This window comes from Gasterosteus aculeatus, chromosome 2, assembly GCF_964276395.1.
Source record: "Gasterosteus aculeatus chromosome 2, fGasAcu3.hap1.1, whole genome shotgun sequence".
Taxonomy (NCBI): domain Eukaryota; kingdom Metazoa; phylum Chordata; class Actinopteri; order Perciformes; family Gasterosteidae; genus Gasterosteus; species Gasterosteus aculeatus.
In genome coordinates this window covers 18,052,477-18,070,913 of record NC_135689.1, presented here as the reverse complement: position 1 = coordinate 18,070,913, position 18,437 = coordinate 18,052,477, and the positions used below count along the sequence as shown (strand labels likewise).

The window sequence follows — 18,437 nt, the reverse complement described above, 5'->3', positions numbered from 1 at the left end:
GAAAGATTTCACAGATTCCTTCCTGTTTCTAACTATTTCTTTGCAGTGTTTTTTGTTGCAAATAACTATCATTTATTTTTACCGTGTCCCATTTTTTGTTGCTGTGCAATAGTCGCACTCTGACACTTCATTGAAGAACATACAGTGCAAAGTATACGGTGCATTCCCAAAATGATGACACCAACTACCCAGGAAATTCTGTTGCTTTAACAGAAAACCGTCCGTTCAACGAAAACCTCTATTGAGGTCATTTAGATTATCAAGCAACATGTGATGTTAAATATGACAGTCATACAGAACATGAGGATTTTTCTACCATGGTGCTTGTTGATCAGGAGACGTCCCTAATGCATTGTGCAGCGATCCAATCATTGATCAAGCTCACTGCCACTTGAAGATGAGTTTAACTTGTAACTGTAGATGCACCTTGAATGCGTCACCACCAGGCTGTGATATTATCTCTGCAACGTGCTTCGACAAAGGATCATATCTGTATCTCTGCCAGCTGGAGACAAGAAGGAACTGCATTCTTTGGGGCGCATTGTTGATTTTGAAGTCAATTCATTTTATTTTGTAAAGACCAAAATCGCAAATTACAAATTTGCCTCAGAGGGCTTTACACATGAATCAATCCAAATAACAGTTCAAATAACAGGGAAATATCCTCTTAGCTGATCATAAAATGTCTAATTTAGAAAGTTAATTTCTATTTCTATCGTGTTGTAATATATACAGCATCCGGTTTAGTTGATTATTATTACTATTATCATTACTATTGTTATTATCATTAAAACATTGGCATTGTTTCTGAAGCTGCACCCATAATCTTAAAAAAGTCTCTTCGACTGCGGGTTAGAAAACAGTCACTCACAGTGGAGGTTTCTGGCTCAATTGAGCAGAGTGCATTCTGGGTGAAGAGTCATAAACACCGGAGTGGAATTATCGGGATTCTATATTTTACATTACAGGTCATTTAGCCGACGCTTTTATCCAAAGCGACTTGCATCGCATTTTTAAGCCATGGCTTTTTACATTTTAGCCCGGGGAGCCAATAGGGGTCAGGTGTCTTGCTCAGGGACACAGCCGGGGCTCCGACCAGTTTTTTTAAGATTTCCGTCATCCGTGAGAAGAAACGGGCCTCAAGCTGCCTCTGGGAAGTCAGTACTGAGAGACGCTCTGGTATTTTTTTAACGGGATTTTTGAATAACGAGTGGGCCAGTACAAAGCTACAGGTCATGTGACTGGGCGTTGCAGGGGTGCAGAGTCCCTGGGTTCCTTTTCATCTACTTGCATGTTATCGATCTCTGTGCCATCTAATTAACAAATGGTTAATTAGACGGTTTTTAGACTTATGCGGGGTTACCAAACAACCCAGTTTTCAAACCATTTTAATTTTAAGAAGCATAGTCCATTAAATGCTGTCCTTGGAAACCCATTTATTGCATTTAGGACACATCACGCTTTTATACAAAAATATTCAAAATACTGTACACTGTTTCTCAACATTGTGAAAATTTAAAAACAAAAACAAACAAACACATATTTACAACTCCAGTTAAAGAGGGAGAATGTCAATGAAAGAAGAAAAACGTACTGATTTCTGTATGTAAATGTTAATTCTCATTCGGATTGATGAGATTTAACCCGGACACTTTGAAATAAGAGTTGACAAATAAAAACCCCTCTAGTAAACAAAAGCCTGCTGTGCAGTTTGTGCTGAAGGGAATGCAGAGTAGATGATGGAAACACATTAAAATGTATAAAATCATCAGAGTGGAAACGAACTGATTCATTTCAGTTGTAAAGTACTTTCAAGATTGAACAACATTTACTTGTTGCATTCACAGTAAAATGCACTATTTGGAAAAGAGAGGAATCTATGTAAATAATTAGTTCCAGTGAGGAAGGAAGAAAAAAAGAAGTTCCCACCACGCATGTTCGGGCTGAGGTTAAGTAGCCGGAATGTTTTCTGTAGTTTGTGTCCTCGCGGTTTCATTAAACATTTCCAGAAGAGAAAGAGCCTTTCCAGTTGCTATCCGATGAAAAGTGCTCGTGGACGCGCGCACGTGGCTGGAAGATAAACCTGGTCCCTACTGGCCCGTTGAGACCCGCTGAGACTCTCGTCCACATTCAATTCCTCACCGAGTCCGTCGTCATTTCAATTGGAGGGACTTTATCTTGTTTCCTAAAATAGAACAATAATTAGCCGTTGGAAGTGAACCTTTGGAGTGAACAGATGGTGACACGGCGATGCTCACCCAGTCCTTTCAGAAACTTGTTCACGCCACTTGGCTCCGGCTCAGGGTAAGAATCCAGATGCTCGGCCACCCGGGCCTCAAAGAGACCTGCGGGACAGTTCAAAGCGGTGAGACAGCAGCACGTCGCCGTTTGACCTTCGACCTTCTGAGCTCGATAACCACGTGATAATAGCAGGTGGAGATTTACACAATGCTGAATACTTTCATCCATATTTATGCATCAGATCTTGGTTGGATTTTGCAAACCAGTGACATTTCTCTGTCAGGTAAATGTAGTACTGCAATGCTTTCCTCTGAAGTAAAAGTACATCGTAAGTATATAGTTGGGCTGGATATTTTGTAAATACTTGGGGGGCACTATTTGTAACTTTTTTTGCCTTTTCAAAGCAGACAGGATACGCACACATATAAATGTGTGTATATATTTACACACGCAATTTAACAAAAAAAGAAGGATTGTCTGGATGTCTCTGTCCTCAATAACGAGTCACAATCTTCATCCATCTCTTTGCAATAACCTTTTCACTAGCTGCTAACTGTACAGCAGATACCGGTCTTATTACCACGGTACGGGAACATACATGACTTATATATGTCATAGCCCGAGATGTTTACAATGGTTGTATGGACATTGCCCCAGAACTCACATACATGGGAGTGGTTTACATTAACTGCCCCACAATTCCTCCACGTGGTTGAGCAATAGACACACTTGTTTGTAATTTGGGGCGTAATAAAAGAATCTCATTACATTGTTCCAACAATGTTCCCTCCAAGTTCACGAGGACGTTGAGGACTGTTGTGTCCTCCAAATATTTAACCATTAACCATCCTCTAACATTCACTCCAAGTTCTTGTTCCCATTTTAGTTTTACATAACATGTTGTATTTCATAGATTCCATCAGGTGTTGATACAAGGTTGATATGATTCTGTATTTCTTTGAGTTGTAAACTCCTATTATGGTTGTAATTATTCCATTTTTACCCCAGTTAATTTCGTGCTTTATTTGTCTGTCCCTTAATCCCTTAATTGTAGATATATGAAGAGGTCCTGGTTATTTAAAGGTGTATTTATCTTTCAGCTGTTCTTCCCTATGGGATCCATTGTTTAAACCTCTGATGAAGAGTACCTGCAATAGAGTGTGTATCATAGTCTATCCATCGTAGGGGCTGAGCTCCTCCTCTAATCGCTATTTCCTCACCACAGCTCTCATGTCGATCGGGAGACAACGTCCATCTGCTCAAGTAGATGTTTTTTTCCAGAATTCGGTCTCCAATAAGGCTTTGAATCTCCCTTGCTTCTACATATTGTTCTAGATTGTTCCACGTTGCTTGATAATAATTGGTACACCAGTATATTATTGGTCTAGGAAGCCAGAGCAGGACTTTTGCCCCGAGGTTTGGTAGTGATATGCCCCCTTCATATTTTCCAATCTGTAAGGTTTCATATTTGATGGGAGGCCTTTGGCCATTCAAATAAACTCTGTATATGTCCTTTTTATTCACAAAGAAAAAGTCAATTCTAGAGTCCCTTCTGTTGGGGTGCAGTTATCTCCAGATATCAACTGTATACAATTCTTTGAATTTTCAGGGTGAACTTATTTTCAGGGTGAAATAAGTTAGAATAGTAACATTATTTTTATATCTGCCCCCCCTGACGTTTCATAGTACCATTTTGGGATGTAACGGATTATTATAGTTTAGTCGGGATGGATTTTTGTGTGTTGTTCTATGGGCATAAACTTAGTTTACGCAGCGTTATGGGAATATTAAGAGGTCAAAGAAATCTTAGGCAGCAATGACATCTAAAGTCAGATTTCACAAATTGATGTAAAAATTGATTATATCAATGTGGTGTTTTAGGAACTCATAACAGTGCCCCTTATGGAAACAAAGAAAATAGTCATGTAAATCTATGTTTGATAAATCTTTTTTTTCTTTTAACTGATGAACCCTCGGGACAAGTGGCGCTGCCTCATCAACACAGTTACCTCTGGCTCCTCCCTTGCGCAGCTCTTTGTCCTGAATGAAGCCCGCAAACATCTGAGTGTCCATGAAGAGCTGCAGGAACTGGCGGACTCCGCGGGAGGGGTGAGATTTGCGGAAGCCGTCTCGCTGGACCTCCCTGCTCCCGTTGGAGGACTCGACCATGTGGAGGGGATAGTGGCCCACCAGCTCCACGAAGAAGCGCACAAACCCCTCCGACACCAGAGCGCTCAGGTCCACCTGCTGATCTGGACGGGCCACATTGTGGATGAAGACAAAACGATTATTAACAGACTCTCAAGTAGATGTACTGTAGTTTTACAATCTGATGTATACAAAAAAAAGGTGCTACAAGATCCTAAACATGTTTGAGGCTTTTGCTTAAATTGTTCCCAAAGACTGAAACGTCTTCATTGTGGAGCAAAAATGTATGTATTACAAATGCTAATGGAGGAAACAACCTAAAGAGGTCATTGTTGAACCCCAGCTCACAGTCTAAGATTCACCGTACTAAAGACTGCGGCACATCTGCTTCTACCAACCTCCACCTCTGTCCTCCTGTGCCAGGATATCCTCCCGCTCCTCCAGGATCTGCTGCAGCGCTGCCTGCAGCTTACTGGGCAGGATGCAGTCTTCATCGCCCAGCTGTCACACATCACAGGAACGGTCAACAGCAGCCCCATGATGTTTCCAACAAGCCTCACAATATGTCACATCATGCATCGGGACGTGTTTGGCCTTTGTGGGAATCGTTCTTACTAGCATGTGGATCTCCCATGTGTTGTTGAAGTACAGCCAACCTGCTCTGATGAATTAACAACTGTACCTTTTTGTGTGCTTTTTTTGTGGTTTTGAATATAAATGTGGCAAATAAAAGAAAGTACGTACGCAAGTATGTTGTGATGCACTTAATCCAATTCGTATTTTTACATTAAACCATTTCAAAGCCAATACGCTAGAGAAGCAAAAGAACAGACCATGTGTCGCCCTTCTAAATGGTCGTGTTTATTTTAAAAAGACAAAATTCCAGTCACATGCCGAGGACAGTGGCTACGAGCAATGTTCTGTATTTGAAACAGATAATGTCTGAGCGGCTCAATGTCTTGTTAGCTTCTAGCAAATAGAGAAAAAAAGACTAAAGCGAAGCTAAATGAAATGTCAAATAACAACTCAGTCAAATTGTGGGCGTGACATAATCTCTGTCATCCTCAAAACATTCTGCATGCAAACAAGGGACAAGTGTAGGCAAAGCCACCCCGCCCCCTCCCACTGGAACCACACCTATCATTCCTTTTATTCACCGCTATGTGTACACACCTGAACGACAAACTTGTCTGCACACAGATCCACTATGAGCACCTGGGAAGACAAGCAGAGCAACGGTGGCAGTTACTGACTGCAAGAGATCACTATTACACAACGAGAGTTATGACGAGGACGGGTGAGTCTGACCAACGGTCTGCTGAGGGCGTTTCTGAGCTACGATACCTACCGGTTCCGTTTGGGTATTCGTTCACAATATGCAAGAAATATACGGCCAATTGATGGCACTTAAACCGATCTACAGACAGAACAGTCTTTTTAAAACGGCCAATTTAAAAACACGCGTGGGGCACAGAATTCCGACCGGACCGACCTCCTCGATGGGCAGCTCCAGCAGCTCTGGCAGGCACGGCGCCAGCACCCCGATGAGGAAGGGGGTGGGGGAGCAGCTGATGTCCAGCATGCTGGCCGGGAGCACGGGCACAAAGGTGTGCTGCCAGGTGAAGGGGTACAGCAGCGCCAGCACTGCATGGCTGCACCGAGACAACACACTGCGGAGGGAAGACAGTCGAGCGCTGCTCAGTTCTCACACGGATCACGTGCCTCAAATAGAGAAACGCTCCCTGAAAATATTATTGTGAAAATAATTTCAAGTGACTGTAGGAGCTTCGGCAAGCAGTCATTTATATATTTATTTTATACAAGCAAATACTCTCAGCAACGGTATCTGGTAATATCCTTGTCTTTTAACTTTTTCGGTTTACATATTCAAATAAAGACGATCTGTAAATATCCTATTGAAGTGAGAAATGTCCTGCTGGATAATAAGTCAGGACACGTGTTATGTTATTGTTGTCGTGGCCCTCTAGAGCCTACTGAGTCACTGCAAGTGATTTTGGGCCATCCGAATAAAACTGACTTGACTTGATGTCGGAACGTGATTAACATGTATGATTAGATTAAGCCTCCACACGCAATAATCACGTTCCTTTTGAATCGCTTCTGTATGTCATCTTTACATACGTGCGTACACACACACACACACACACACACACCTCAGTTTGTCAGCGATGAAGATGACCCGCCTCTCAAGCAAAAGGGAGGCAAACACCTGCAGGAGATTCCCCACGCTGAGACACTGCAGCAGGCTGTCAAAGTCCACGTGCTCCAGCCGGGAGTCCACTGGTCGACACAAAGTCAGGACCTGCAGGGCAACAAGAGCACACGCAGCAGTGTAACTACACTGGTACACACGGACTACCTGTACTGCTGCCGGGATGTAAGCAACAGCTTGAGAAACATTTAGAATAACGTGTTTATTGTCAAGAGATGTTCATTTCTGCAATCAATTTTTGATATTTTTCCTAGTAATTAAAATGCCTGTATGGTTCATTTCCTTACTGAACAAAAAAAACAAATCGATCTCCAGGTTTTTGAGTTCAAGCATCACAGTTTATTGTGTATTTTGAAAAATATACTTAAGATGCAGCTTTGAACCACAGAAGTTCAAACTCCTACAACAGGGCCTTTCCAGTTTTGGAAAGGGTCATTACCTACTTATTGGAAGTCAGCAAATAATAATAACTAAATGCATTACTGTTGCCGGTTATTATCCATTCAGGCAGCGGTGCCAATATGAACTGTTCAAAGCTGAAATAGCCGTCACTATTGTTTACACAGATAGCCTCCCAGTCTGAGTCATTCCGAGTCAGCAGGAAGGAGTGGTTAAGAGGACCACAACTACTAATCAACCTTTCCCCTTTTTGTTGCAGGATTACCTCATTCCCAGAGCCAGGGAGGAAGCTCTTAATGGTGACTGTGCGTCCGGGGGCGGGGAAAGGGGCCTCCATCACGCTACGCATAAAAGGGTAAACCAGCGCTGGGGAAATCTCCCTGCGCTTCTCCACCTCCTCCAGAATCTGGACAGAAGAATCAGAGAATCACTGTGCGCAATGAGGGTTAGAGCAAAGAGCAAAGATCTGGGTATGTAAATGAACCTTCCTCGCCCTCTAACCATACTCACACGGTCACACCCGGCTAACTCGGCTAACTCGAAGGAGGGCGTGACGCGGCTACAGGTTTTACAAATTTCTTTATTGAAAAACGCACCCAGGGATTGCTCTGGATTATATTCTGGAGTAGCGTCATTCCATTTAAAAACCAGCTCTTTTCCTTACAAAAGGCTTTGATGCATTGTTTAGTTGCCTCACCTTTGCAAAGAGGTTGAAACAGCCCAGTTTGCTGACAATACAGTGCACCTCCGGGAGCCTCTTCCCTTTTCCAACAGGCTTGAAGAAACAGACAAACATAAAAGACATAAAGCGGGTAACAGAGATGATGGTGCCAAAGACGCTCATTAAGAATGAACATTTAACTAAACTGAGAACCATCACGTTCTCATCAAGAGCCTTCTTTCCATTTTATTGTGTTTACCAGGATGTCATTGAAAATGCGTTTAGAGTCCAAAGTGGAAACCTTTAGGGGTTTATCTACCAACTAAACCAGACATAGAACTCTTCCTGTACGGTCTACACTGAAAATAGAACAAACACTACGCCGAAGTTACAGAGAGCTCAGAGACAACCACAGAATATTCTAACACAATAGAAAAGACACATGTACCACATCATTTCAACATAAAATCTCGGTCTTTAAAAGAGCTAAAAGCAGCGCCCGATGAAGCAAAGGAAAGGGGAAAGGGATAAAATTCTTCCTGCTCTCTGTCATCGATTTAGAATGCGTTTACGGCCTGTTATTCACATATACTGATTTAAACCTCCCAAGAGATGTTGAGTAAGCATGTGGCAGGCTTCCATGTCGCCTAACACACACACACGCAAACACACACACACACACACACACACACACACAAATCAATGATTCAGATGCAAATGTTTTCACATCTACACTCACCAAGATCTTACAGCAGTAACAGAACCAGCGACTGCCGTCCTCGCTGGTCAGGACGAAGGAGAAGGTCTCGCTGTAAACACAAGCACACAAAGCCAAAGGGTTTCATTTTGCTCTTTAGTACCTAAAAAGCATTATTGTAAAAACAGAATACGTAAATGGGCAGGTGAGTTATATTTCCTTGCATGTTTAAAGACAGCAAGATCATAATCCACATTACAAGAGTGAACCACACCTACTTGTTAAAATAAACGCAGAATACCCAGAGCTACTAGGAGTAATAATCAGATCTCTGTGGGAGTTATTTATTAGAGCGCATGGAAGAGTTACAGCAGAGGACATAAATTAGACAGGAGGAGATGGCCGATCAATCAATAGTGCAAGAACTTGAGCTAAACACTGTACAGGAAGGGAAAGCTAGAGAAGATGCATTAGAGCACATGGAAGCTGTGTGAAAAATGGCAAAGCAAATACAGACATAACGGACAGCTGACCTTGGCATGTGTGCAGAGGGCTTCCAGTCCTGGGCGTCGGGGAAGCAGAACTTGGGAATGACCTTCAGCTGATCTTCTGCCTCTTTGGAGACTCGGGACGACTTCTCAAACTGAAACAGAGGGAGGTCGGTGAAGGCCATGCTCCTCCAAATGAGTCTTTTTTTTTGAGCAGTTATTCTAAACCATCATCAAACAACCGTTTGTATGTTCCCATATAAAAAACAAAATAATGTGACAATGTTTAAAAGTGTAATAAAAATGAACAAGGAAAAACAAGAAAAATCAAAGTGCTGTTCTGTAAAACTGAAGATAGCTGTTGAAATGATCCCTCGAGCTTTAGATGAGAGTCATGTTCCTTTAATTGTGACAAACAAGGTTATATCTTGCACATGACGACGTTGTCCCAATTCCACAGAATACCATTCAATCGAAGCCCTGCGATTAATCCACAGTTGTGTCCTTTGCCCGGAAGAAGGGCAGAGTTATGTTAACATCTCATTCTAACCAGTTTGGGGAACTGCTGCGTGATCTCGGGGGAGTAGGTGTTTCCCGAGGAGCCTTTTCTTAGCGACACCACCACGAAGATCTGGAAGAGCTGCTGTTTCTGCTGCTGCAGCTGGATCAGGTCCCTCTCCAGGGTGCGGTAACCTGGCCGACGTTTCAGCGTCGACTGGATGTAAACCGATCTCCTGGAGCCTGCTGGACGCCACACAATGGGAGCACGAGCTCAACGCTGGGCAACATGAGGCTTTTATACAACATGGATAAACAGAATTGTGACATCGAACGCTGATGCCTCAGTTTGCACAACAAAGCTCATTGATAACTGGTAGTCTGCATCTCGCGGGGGAGGTATTGTTTGAGTTTCTTCAAGCTCAAAACAACATTTGCCACAAGCGTCTCTTTGAAACAGGGTGGACTTTAGATTTATTTGACCTTTCTAAAAAGGCTTAACAGACGCAACAGAGGACTTGATTAATCTGGACAAGTATTGATCCATGGATGATCATGTGGTTGATCGATGGAGTCACACTCAGGCAGAGGCTGGTGTTCCCCTGAGGATGAAATGTAAACACTTTGGAGAATCTAGAGCCACCAACAGGTTCTCCCCAATACTTCATTCATGGCCAGATAGCTAAACACTAATGAAATATATTGACTACTATGCTAAAATAAGGTAGAGAAGATGCTAAATAGCGCACAGAGATGTATACAGAGATATGTAACATGGCCGGTGGCACTGTAGAGCCATACGGAGTGATTTTCAATGCATGCAACAGATATATTTTTGTAAACCCTTTGTTTACACTTGGCAGTGTCAATAATCAAATAGTGACCAACCAGGATTTCTATTACAGAAATATGCCATTTAACCTGCAAGGCAGCTAAAGAGACATTAGGGGCATATTAACTCCACGGGGCATATTAACTCCACGGTGATACCTTTGGCGTTGTCCTCGGGGTCACTCTCTGTCCCACTCGTCTCCTCTGTTGTGGATATGAATCAGGGAGGGACGGGTTAGGGAGAAGCAGAGGAATGGAAAAGATTTGCGAAGCCATAATCAGATGCAGACAGTCAGCCTTTGTTTCATAATCAGCGGCTGTGCCTGCTGCAGCTGGCCTTGTGTGTACCATCAAAATATGCGTGTGTGTGTGTGTGTTTTACCTCGCACAGAGACTCCCTGGTTCTTCACTCTCTTCCTCCCTCTCTTGTCATCAAAGATGGTCTCGATCTTGTTGACGTACTGTGAAGCACACACACAGGTACTCGTCAGCCCCGTAATTTCACAGCCATTATACAATCATGATTACAGGGAGTCGTGACATAACGAGTCACTAAGTACATCATTATTATTGATATTCACTACGTTTTTTTAACCGTACATTCTCGTGGACACAAGCCAACTGAGGAACACAAATATAGAGCGCTGGCCTCAACGCACAAACAAACACATGCAGGAAGCCGAGACGTATCTTTAACACACAGAAGCCAGCGTGTGCGTCAGTTCAAGGAAAGAAAGTACTACTTCACAACAAAAGATGCAGTTAAGTACAATAGAGAAAAGTACATTATGTCGATACCCGTTACTTTCATTTGATACTTTAGTCAAAGATCTAAAAGAGTTGAAGGATAACATAACTATAACTAATGTTGTTTTTAAATTGCTAAAAAAACAGGTCAAGAAAAACACATTGTTTGCATACCGTCTAAAAATCTACTTCTACATCTTTATAAAATGTTTTGTTATTGTCCCTTATTGTCAAAGGTCCCCACTGTCCCCGCTCTTTGCACTGCCATGAGTCCAATGATCCAATGAATGTCTTCTCATGAAGTAAGTGTCTCTCTACCACTATCTGTAATATTGCAGCGCGCTTCCCCTTCCTGCTCCACTCAACCACAAGTCGTTCTCCTCAAACCAACCGCCGTTCACGTCCATGTCCTCCTAATGGTTTTCTACCAGACATTCATTATTAGCACGTGACGTCTTGGGTTATGTCCAAAAATGGGTTCTGTGAGTGACACCGTGACCCTTGACCTCAGGTCCACGTGTTTGGGCCTGTTAATGCCTGGCTGCAAAGGCATAAACCCAAACCTGAGCAATCATTGTATCCCAAAACCGCCACGCCTGCCATGATCCATGCACCATTTACCTGAGGCGTCCGCAGCGTTAGTGGGCCGCTGGCGCGCCGCGGTGCCGCTGGTTTGGGAACGTCTGCCAGTGTGGAAGATTTGGATGGTGTGGATGTTTGAAACCTCTTCCTCTCCACCTTTTTCACGTGGCCTTGCAGCGTTTGGGGTTTAGGAGGCAGCTGGAAGACAAAAGCTCCAGAGTATCACTCGGTTCATTGGTAATTACGCTGTATGAAAGTGTAACTGTCCTCTTTCAGAATCTCATGTCAGGGAGGGCTCATTTCATGCAACCAGACAGCTTTCTGTAGTGTGAAAGGGAGGCGCGAAAGGCATGTCTTCCGTTACCTTTGGGCCGTGGGGACTTCCGATGGGGAGACACATGGGACGTAGCTTGACATTCTCATAGGGCTCATCGCTGGTCCCTTCACCTGGGGGGAGACGGATTGAGGGGAGAGAGATAAGACGGGCTGAACGCATGTTGCATCAGTGAAAGGTTTCACCGAACCTTGACCCTAAAACAGAGGACAGAGGCCGTGACCCTAAGACAGGCCCCAATCACCACAAACAGTGCCAAGCAAAAGACAATTTTTGTATCTCTAACATATCAAAGGAAAACATGCTAGAAGATGCAACCAGATATTTTGGGACATTTTTGCTTGAAACCTGACAAAACAATGAATTCACGATCACTCAACTGAAAACTAATCTTTGCATCGACCTCCGGGACAAAGAAACCTTCAGACACAACCCTGGTAAAACGTGTTGGTTCACTGGTGCCTGTGCCGCATCCTTCTTGAACAGGCTCCATTCTGATAACATGAAGCGTCATAAACAGGGCAGTCAACCAATGACAGGCCCCCTGCAGTCTTTATGACTTCCTGTCTTTTTCTGCTTTTCGCACAAAACCAGGGCTGAGGAGAGCGGTTCATAATAGACTACAGACAGGCAGAAGTTCACATGACACTGGGAGTCGAACTTACAAACAATGTCCTCGTAAATATTGTCGTTGGAGAAGGCGTTGTAAAGGGCCGAGTGTCGGTCCTCTCCTCTCAGCGTGCCCGGCTTCGCCGTCAGGCGCTCCGCATCCTCGTACTCAAAGGACTTCCTGTGGGGAAGGGAGGGCAGAGAGAGAGAGAGACGGGCGTGAAGGTAGCTGCCATACGATTGCTTGTTCCCTGGTAGTGTGTTGGGTCGGCGCCGCCCCTTCCCCCACAAAACTCCTTATTTTGATATCAAACACAGCAAGACAGAGAGAGTGCGATAAACTGCCGAGAAAGAAAGGAAATGACCATGAATGACCAAAATGATCATCTGACGACGAGGAACGAGACTGTGAGGTCTTAGACAGACGTGGCAGAATGGAGTGAGACAGCTGTCATAATAACCGTTAGATCACAGCACATTCCTCCAACGAAAGGGAAGAGACAGGTTTTGTCGGAGCGGATTTGCTGTCGTCTCGGCCTGGTTACGAGCTCAGTGTCAGTTCTATGCGCTTGGCGTTGCTTTGGTAACACGCATGAGTGCTGAGACAAGGACAAACCGCCCAGCTCCGTGGACCAGTTTCACAATAAGGAATGAATGACAGCTAGTTGCTGCCCCTGAAGTTGGTGAACAAGGAGAACCGGAGAACTATGTGTGTTCAGGAAGACTGAAGGTGGGGGCAGAGTTACTGATTGGCATAAACTCAAGAATACAAATGCGTATCTTTTCCTACATCAGGTGACCTGTTGCCAGATTATTCTAACATCTGGGCAGTTGGGTGACATTCCAATAAACAGGTTATAGGGTATTGTGATTGAGTGTGACACGGCAATGAGTCTCGTGACAAATTAAAACATTATTTAGGATCAACAACAACAAAAACAAGTGTAATTTCACTTAAATTACAACTTAGCTTCCTATATTTAAATTAGTATTCAATCATTGGCCAGTCTATGGAGGTGTTCATTCAGCTCAGTGTAACTGTACAACAACGCGTGTGTGTGTGTGTGTGTGTGTGTGTGTGTGTGTGTGTGTGTGTGTGTGTGTGTGTGTGTGTGTGTGTGTGTGTGCGCGCCTGTGCATGACGACCCCCCCGACCCGCGGGCTGAAGCCACATCCTTATAATAGAGAACAATACAGCCAGATATCATGTGACATCACACCAGGACGCCGGCCAACTATTTAGGCTCAGTTTCCTCCGCAGAACAGACCCCCCCCCCCCACCCCGAAAAAAACTGCTGCTAGACAAAGTCTTGAGCAGGATGTTTTATGTGCGTTTGTGAATTTCCTTTTTCCACCAGATCGATCGCAGCGCTCCATTTAGAGCATCGACTCACCTGTTCTTTGCATGCCTGGACAGCCCGTTAGTCTTTGCCACGGGACACGCCGGCGGAGGGAAGCTGGGTGGGTGGGCTACCCTCCTGCTCCTGGCGTTGGACTGGTTGTTATGAGGCGATCCGCTGTCCCGCCACGCCGCGTCGCCTCCCCGATACTGGAACGTCCGCACGGGCTTGGGGGGAGGCTGAGCTGCGCCCGAAGACCAGCGGCCTTTCTCCCACAGCAGCCGGTCGCCCTCCAGCTTACGCCAGAAGCCCCGTGACGTGTAGAAGTTTCCAGCAGGCATGTCGTCCTCTTGGTCACCGGTCAATGGAGGTAGATGTTTAGAAACTACTTCAACCTCCGGGAGGCGATCCTTTTTTTGGTCGCTGTTGGCGGTGAAGATCCGTCGAGCGGGGTCGGCCGGCACACTGGGAGACGCTAACAATTGTGCCGCGAGTGGCCTGATTCCCGGCGTCGCGGCGGAGAACTCGGTCGAGCACTTCTGCAGGGGTTCCGACTTCCTACCGGCCGCACCATGTCCGGCGCGTGCCGGGGATGCTCGGAAATCTAAGCCCAGGGTTAGAGATTTTGAGAGGAGAGGTCCCCCTTTTGATTTGTCAGCGGAACATCCGTTGCCCAGTTCGTCTCCGGACAGAGTTCGGGACACGGTTGGAGGATGTGCCTTCGCCCCGGCATCCTGGCAGCCGCCCTGCTGACTGCGACCTTCCCACTGGGAGATCTTCTCCCTGATGCCGGCGCACTGCTCGTGAGGAGGGGGGGGCCTCCCTGACAGGCCGCCCTGCCGAGCCACAGCGTCCCCTTTCTGCAGTGGATCGGCTTCACCAACCCCTCGCCTGCCCTGCTGCAGCCTCAGAGCCAGCATGTTGAGAGGGGGCAAGAGAATGCATCGGGGACGTCCTCCAGGAGACAGCCGGGCGAAGCCAAGCAATCTGTTTCCGATTAAATACAGATACAATAAGTGAAAGCAGGAGCGCCACAAGGTTTATGGCTGTAACTGATCCTTGAGGTCTTTATGCTTCGTATTGTTCTAGCCGAGCATCTCTTCCCCCCCTTGTCTCGTCTTGTAAAGAACCTAAAAAGAAGACAAGACACAAACATTACCCATCAATCACTGCAATTAAAAACAAGCTCAGACGGCACACGTGGGGTCAAAAGGGACTTGAGGCCCCCCCCCCCCTCCCCTCAGGAGGACATGTGCTTTTGAAACTGCACACATCTGAAGCGGTCTACCACTTGTAGGAAGGGACGGAGAGGAAGGACGGGCTTCTGTCAGGGTCGCTTTCCCAAAATAAATCCGGTAAGAATGAGGAGAGACGGCGAGCGGAACCCAGAGTTCTGCTGCCGTGTGTCCGCGTCCTGAGACGCCCAAACACCCTCCTCCAGCCTCAGGGGGATTCCTTATCCTCCTACACCAAATGTGGTGTTCAGGCAAAGCTGTTTTTCAGATGCCTGAAACAATGCACATTTTAGGTGTGAAGGTCCCTAAAGGGTCCCGCTGTTTATCAGATGCCAGATAAAACATACGGGGACGCCTGTGCATCGACTAGAGCCTCCTTTGAGGGGCTGTAAATCTACGGCCTTGAGACTTGGTGAAAAAATCTGCATCGTCACCCCCCCTGACCGATGGTGCCTGCGTCCACATCAATGCGGTCACTGTTCGCTCTGCTGCTGCAGCTCCTGACTCGCTGGAACAAAACCATATGGACACGTTGCACGTTGGGACCGCTCGCGGCTGAGGGAACGTGGAGACGTGGTGAAATCCCTCGGATCATAACAACACCATGAGTTGCATTCCTGCCGAGCCGTACGAGAGGAAAGAGTTGGGGGGGTGGTTGGGGGTTTTAGGGGGGATGGGGGGGGGGGTTGAGGAATAAATTTAACTGGAGACAGACCGGCAGTCATTTCTGCGAGTGACGCCTTTGTTTGGTTTGACCCAAATCAAATGAGTGCGTGCGGGGGGGGGGGCTGGAATGCTGCTGCATGGTTTGCGGACCCCGCGGTGACAATGCGTCTCCACGACTGACCCACTTGCGTTATTTGTCTGTGTGCGGTATGTTGCACAGGAAAGCATGAGTGGAACTTCCTGAGCTGCAGGAATAACGGATGAGCCGGCTGTCCATAATTACGCCGCAGAGAGATTTGCAACCGGTTTGATACGAGATCATCGGAATATTTAACCCTTTTGATGTTAATGATTCAGAAACAAACCACTTGTTTGTTTCCTGGGTATTTGGATCTACTCTTGGAGTAACATTTCGTAGACATGTCAAACAAAGCTGGACATCGCCGGCATCCATCCGCCTGTCAAAGCAGAAAGGTACCCTTGACTCATCTGAAACCAGGTGGGGGATCCGAGGCGACGAGGAATCCAATCCCGTCATCGCCTGCCAGCTAAATGAAAACCTCATTGCACCTTTTAAACTGCCACAAAAACGCCCCAGGACGGGTGGCGTGACACAACACGTTGTAGGTGAGGTATTGTGCGCCTGTGGCTCGCCCTCAACCGTGGCGGTTAGAGCGATGATGAAAAGGGGGGACGAAGATGAGGAAACGCGTAGATTAAGTTTCTGGAAACGACCGATCCGTCGTCAGCCACCGCGAGAAGCTTGTGTGCAACTGGACGTTTTGTCAGATCTCTGTCAAAAGACTGATGCGCCCACTTGACAACATGTCAAGTCCCATCATTTGTTGTGCACACGATGTGCTGAAAAATGCATCACAAATTATCTCATAAACTCAAACTCAGGACAGCTGCGATATCAATAGCCATCAAACTGAAGAGGTGAGCACAGAACGATCTGTCGTTTAGTTGAGAAGCCTCCAGTTGAAGTCAGTTATCCTTAATTGAGTTGCTTTTGTCCCTCCATGGATCCATAGGAAGCTTCGCTGCGTGCGTTGGGGGTCAATGACCTCAGTTCACTTATTCATTAAAGGGGATGGAAGCAGGAGGAAAGTGACTAAAAAGTCATATCAAGACCAATTTCCCTCAAAACTCAAATGAAATGCTTCCAGATTCTTCCTTATTGCAAGGTAATAAATAATCATCACTCGTGAATCAAGGGAATGGAACCACTCATTCGGCCACAACAACAACGTGTGGAGCTCAGAGTCTCCTTCCATCAAGGAGACGAGGGACGTCGGAGGAACGACGTGTTCGGTTCGCTGTGAAACGGTAACGTTAGTTACGCATTAACTTTGATACTGAATATATGTAGCGGTAAATCGAAGGAAGGAAGGAAGCACGCGGCGTTGACTTAAAGGCGTAACGTTAGCCGAGCTCCCGGCGCGGTTGTGAGCACTAAAGAAACGTCAACATGTCGGCGGGTTTCGGACGGTAACGCCGCTTTAGCCGTTAGTGTGTCGCGAGCAGCGCGAGGAGATGAACAACACGCACCGTAACGCCGCACGCGACGACGCGCGGACGGAAGCCGGCGTTACCGGTGACGTAACTTACCCTTCATGGTTTAAAGTTCGCAGCGAAGCTCATCTTCTGTTCTTATTTTCCTTTAGGAAAAAAAAAAAAGAACAACTAATTAAATCCGTCTCCATTCGCCCGCAGCGTTCAAAAACCGGGGAGGTTATCAGCCGGTTCACATCCACCGGATGCTAACTTCTGAGAAAATAAACTTTGGGAGCCATAAAACCTGTGTGCCGTACTAATAAATGCACACAGCAACAAAGAGAGTGTCCATTGAGTGGGGAAAAGTACAGCAGAGCGCTCCACGTCCTGCTGAGGACAGTTGGAGTCAAGCCAGACAGAAGATGTTTAACTTCCGGTTGAAACCTTCACAATAAATTCTTTGTCATCAGCCAAGATAGTAAAAGGTTCCGTTTCTAAGTGAAATTACACAATGATTGTTTTTTCTTCACGTTACACAGCAACAATTTATCGTCCTTCTATTTGTATAGGATGTCAGTGTTGATGGGTTGCTGTTTTTTCGAATTTAGTGTCTTAATAAATTCTTATTAATATATGATCAACAACACTTCATGATCAACAAGCCTTTCATATTATATGCTACAGACTATGTTGGTCGACATCAGTTGTCAAAGACAAATTACGTTTTTTTCTTTTTTTGTGACGTAACATATCAGGTAACACTCCCCCCCCCCCCCCCCCCTTTTCTCATGCAAGTAAACGTCTATTTAATTATTTAATATTTATATTAATAATTTAATATACAATTCATTGTATGCTAATTTAATGTATCTGTGCGCACAACTCCAAGTATTCTCTTAATTTCCGGTTCTGATCAGGGTGTTTCTGTCGAGCTTGACGTGGTGCGAAAAAGTTTGGTTGAATCTTCCCGATCCAAGAGAGACGACGTCATCACATCAACTGCTGCAGCTGTCAGCGGCCAATACATGCTGTTGTCTTCCGGTGTCCTGGGAAATACGGTTCGGAGCCGCACCTGCACGACTCGACGAGCTAATAATTGACTGGGATACATGTCTTTCATTTATGAAACATCTGATAGGTGGTAGGTGCAGGGAAGCGATAGCCATGAAGTTGTACTTAAAAACACATCGCAAGTGACAAAGTCTGCTTTCGGTCCCTTTTACTTTTGAGA

At 45.5% G+C, this 18,437-nt stretch overlaps 1 protein-coding gene and 1 long non-coding RNA gene across 3 annotated transcripts; one reads left to right on the top strand and one right to left on the bottom strand.

Moving 5' to 3' along the window:
* Nucleotides 1-1,416: 1,416 nt before the first annotated feature.
* On the bottom strand, nt 1,417-17,743 carry dennd2c (DENN/MADD domain containing 2C). Of its 2 annotated transcripts, none has more exons than XM_040193872.2 (19): nt 17,321-17,743; nt 13,863-14,938; nt 12,525-12,649; nt 11,890-11,972; nt 11,565-11,723; nt 10,579-10,657; nt 10,356-10,400; nt 9,418-9,611; nt 8,913-9,022; nt 8,422-8,491; nt 7,719-7,796; nt 7,287-7,427; nt 6,564-6,712; nt 5,882-6,059; nt 5,563-5,604; nt 4,788-4,890; nt 4,251-4,493; nt 2,259-2,345; nt 1,417-2,185 (listed from the first exon to the last, which is right to left on the bottom strand). In XM_040193872.2, the coding sequence occupies exons 2-19, from the start codon at nt 14,726-14,728 to the stop codon at nt 2,154-2,156; spliced, it is 2,784 nt and encodes a 927-aa protein (XP_040049806.2). In that variant the 5' UTR covers nt 14,729-14,938; nt 17,321-17,743; the 3' UTR covers nt 1,417-2,153. The 2 variants fall into 2 exon arrangements, with proteins under 2 accessions (XP_040049806.2, XP_040049807.2); XM_040193873.2 differs by having other exon boundaries at nt 9,418-9,608.
* LOC144385379 (uncharacterized) lies at nt 5,568-9,068 on the top strand. The gene is made up of 3 exons (XR_013451640.1): nt 5,568-5,686; nt 7,281-7,491; nt 8,929-9,068. It is a non-coding gene; the product is annotated as an uncharacterized LOC144385379 (long non-coding RNA).
* Nucleotides 17,744-18,437: the final 694 nt, after the last annotated feature.

Bases quoted from the DNA above. Each gene is read 5' to 3' on its own strand.
- dennd2c (XM_040193872.2), bottom strand. From the start codon at position 14,728: ATGCTGGCTCTGAGGCTGCAGCAGGGCAGGCGAGGGGTTGGTGAAGCC. The intron at 11,724-11,889 runs GTAACGGAAGAC...TTTGTCTTCCAG, and splicing joins GAAGTCCCCACGGCCCAAAG to CTGCCTCCTAAACCCCAAAC. The intron at 4,891-5,562 runs GTGTGTACACAT...GATGTGTGACAG, and splicing joins CAGACAAGTTTGTCGTTCAG to CTGGGCGATGAAGACTGCAT.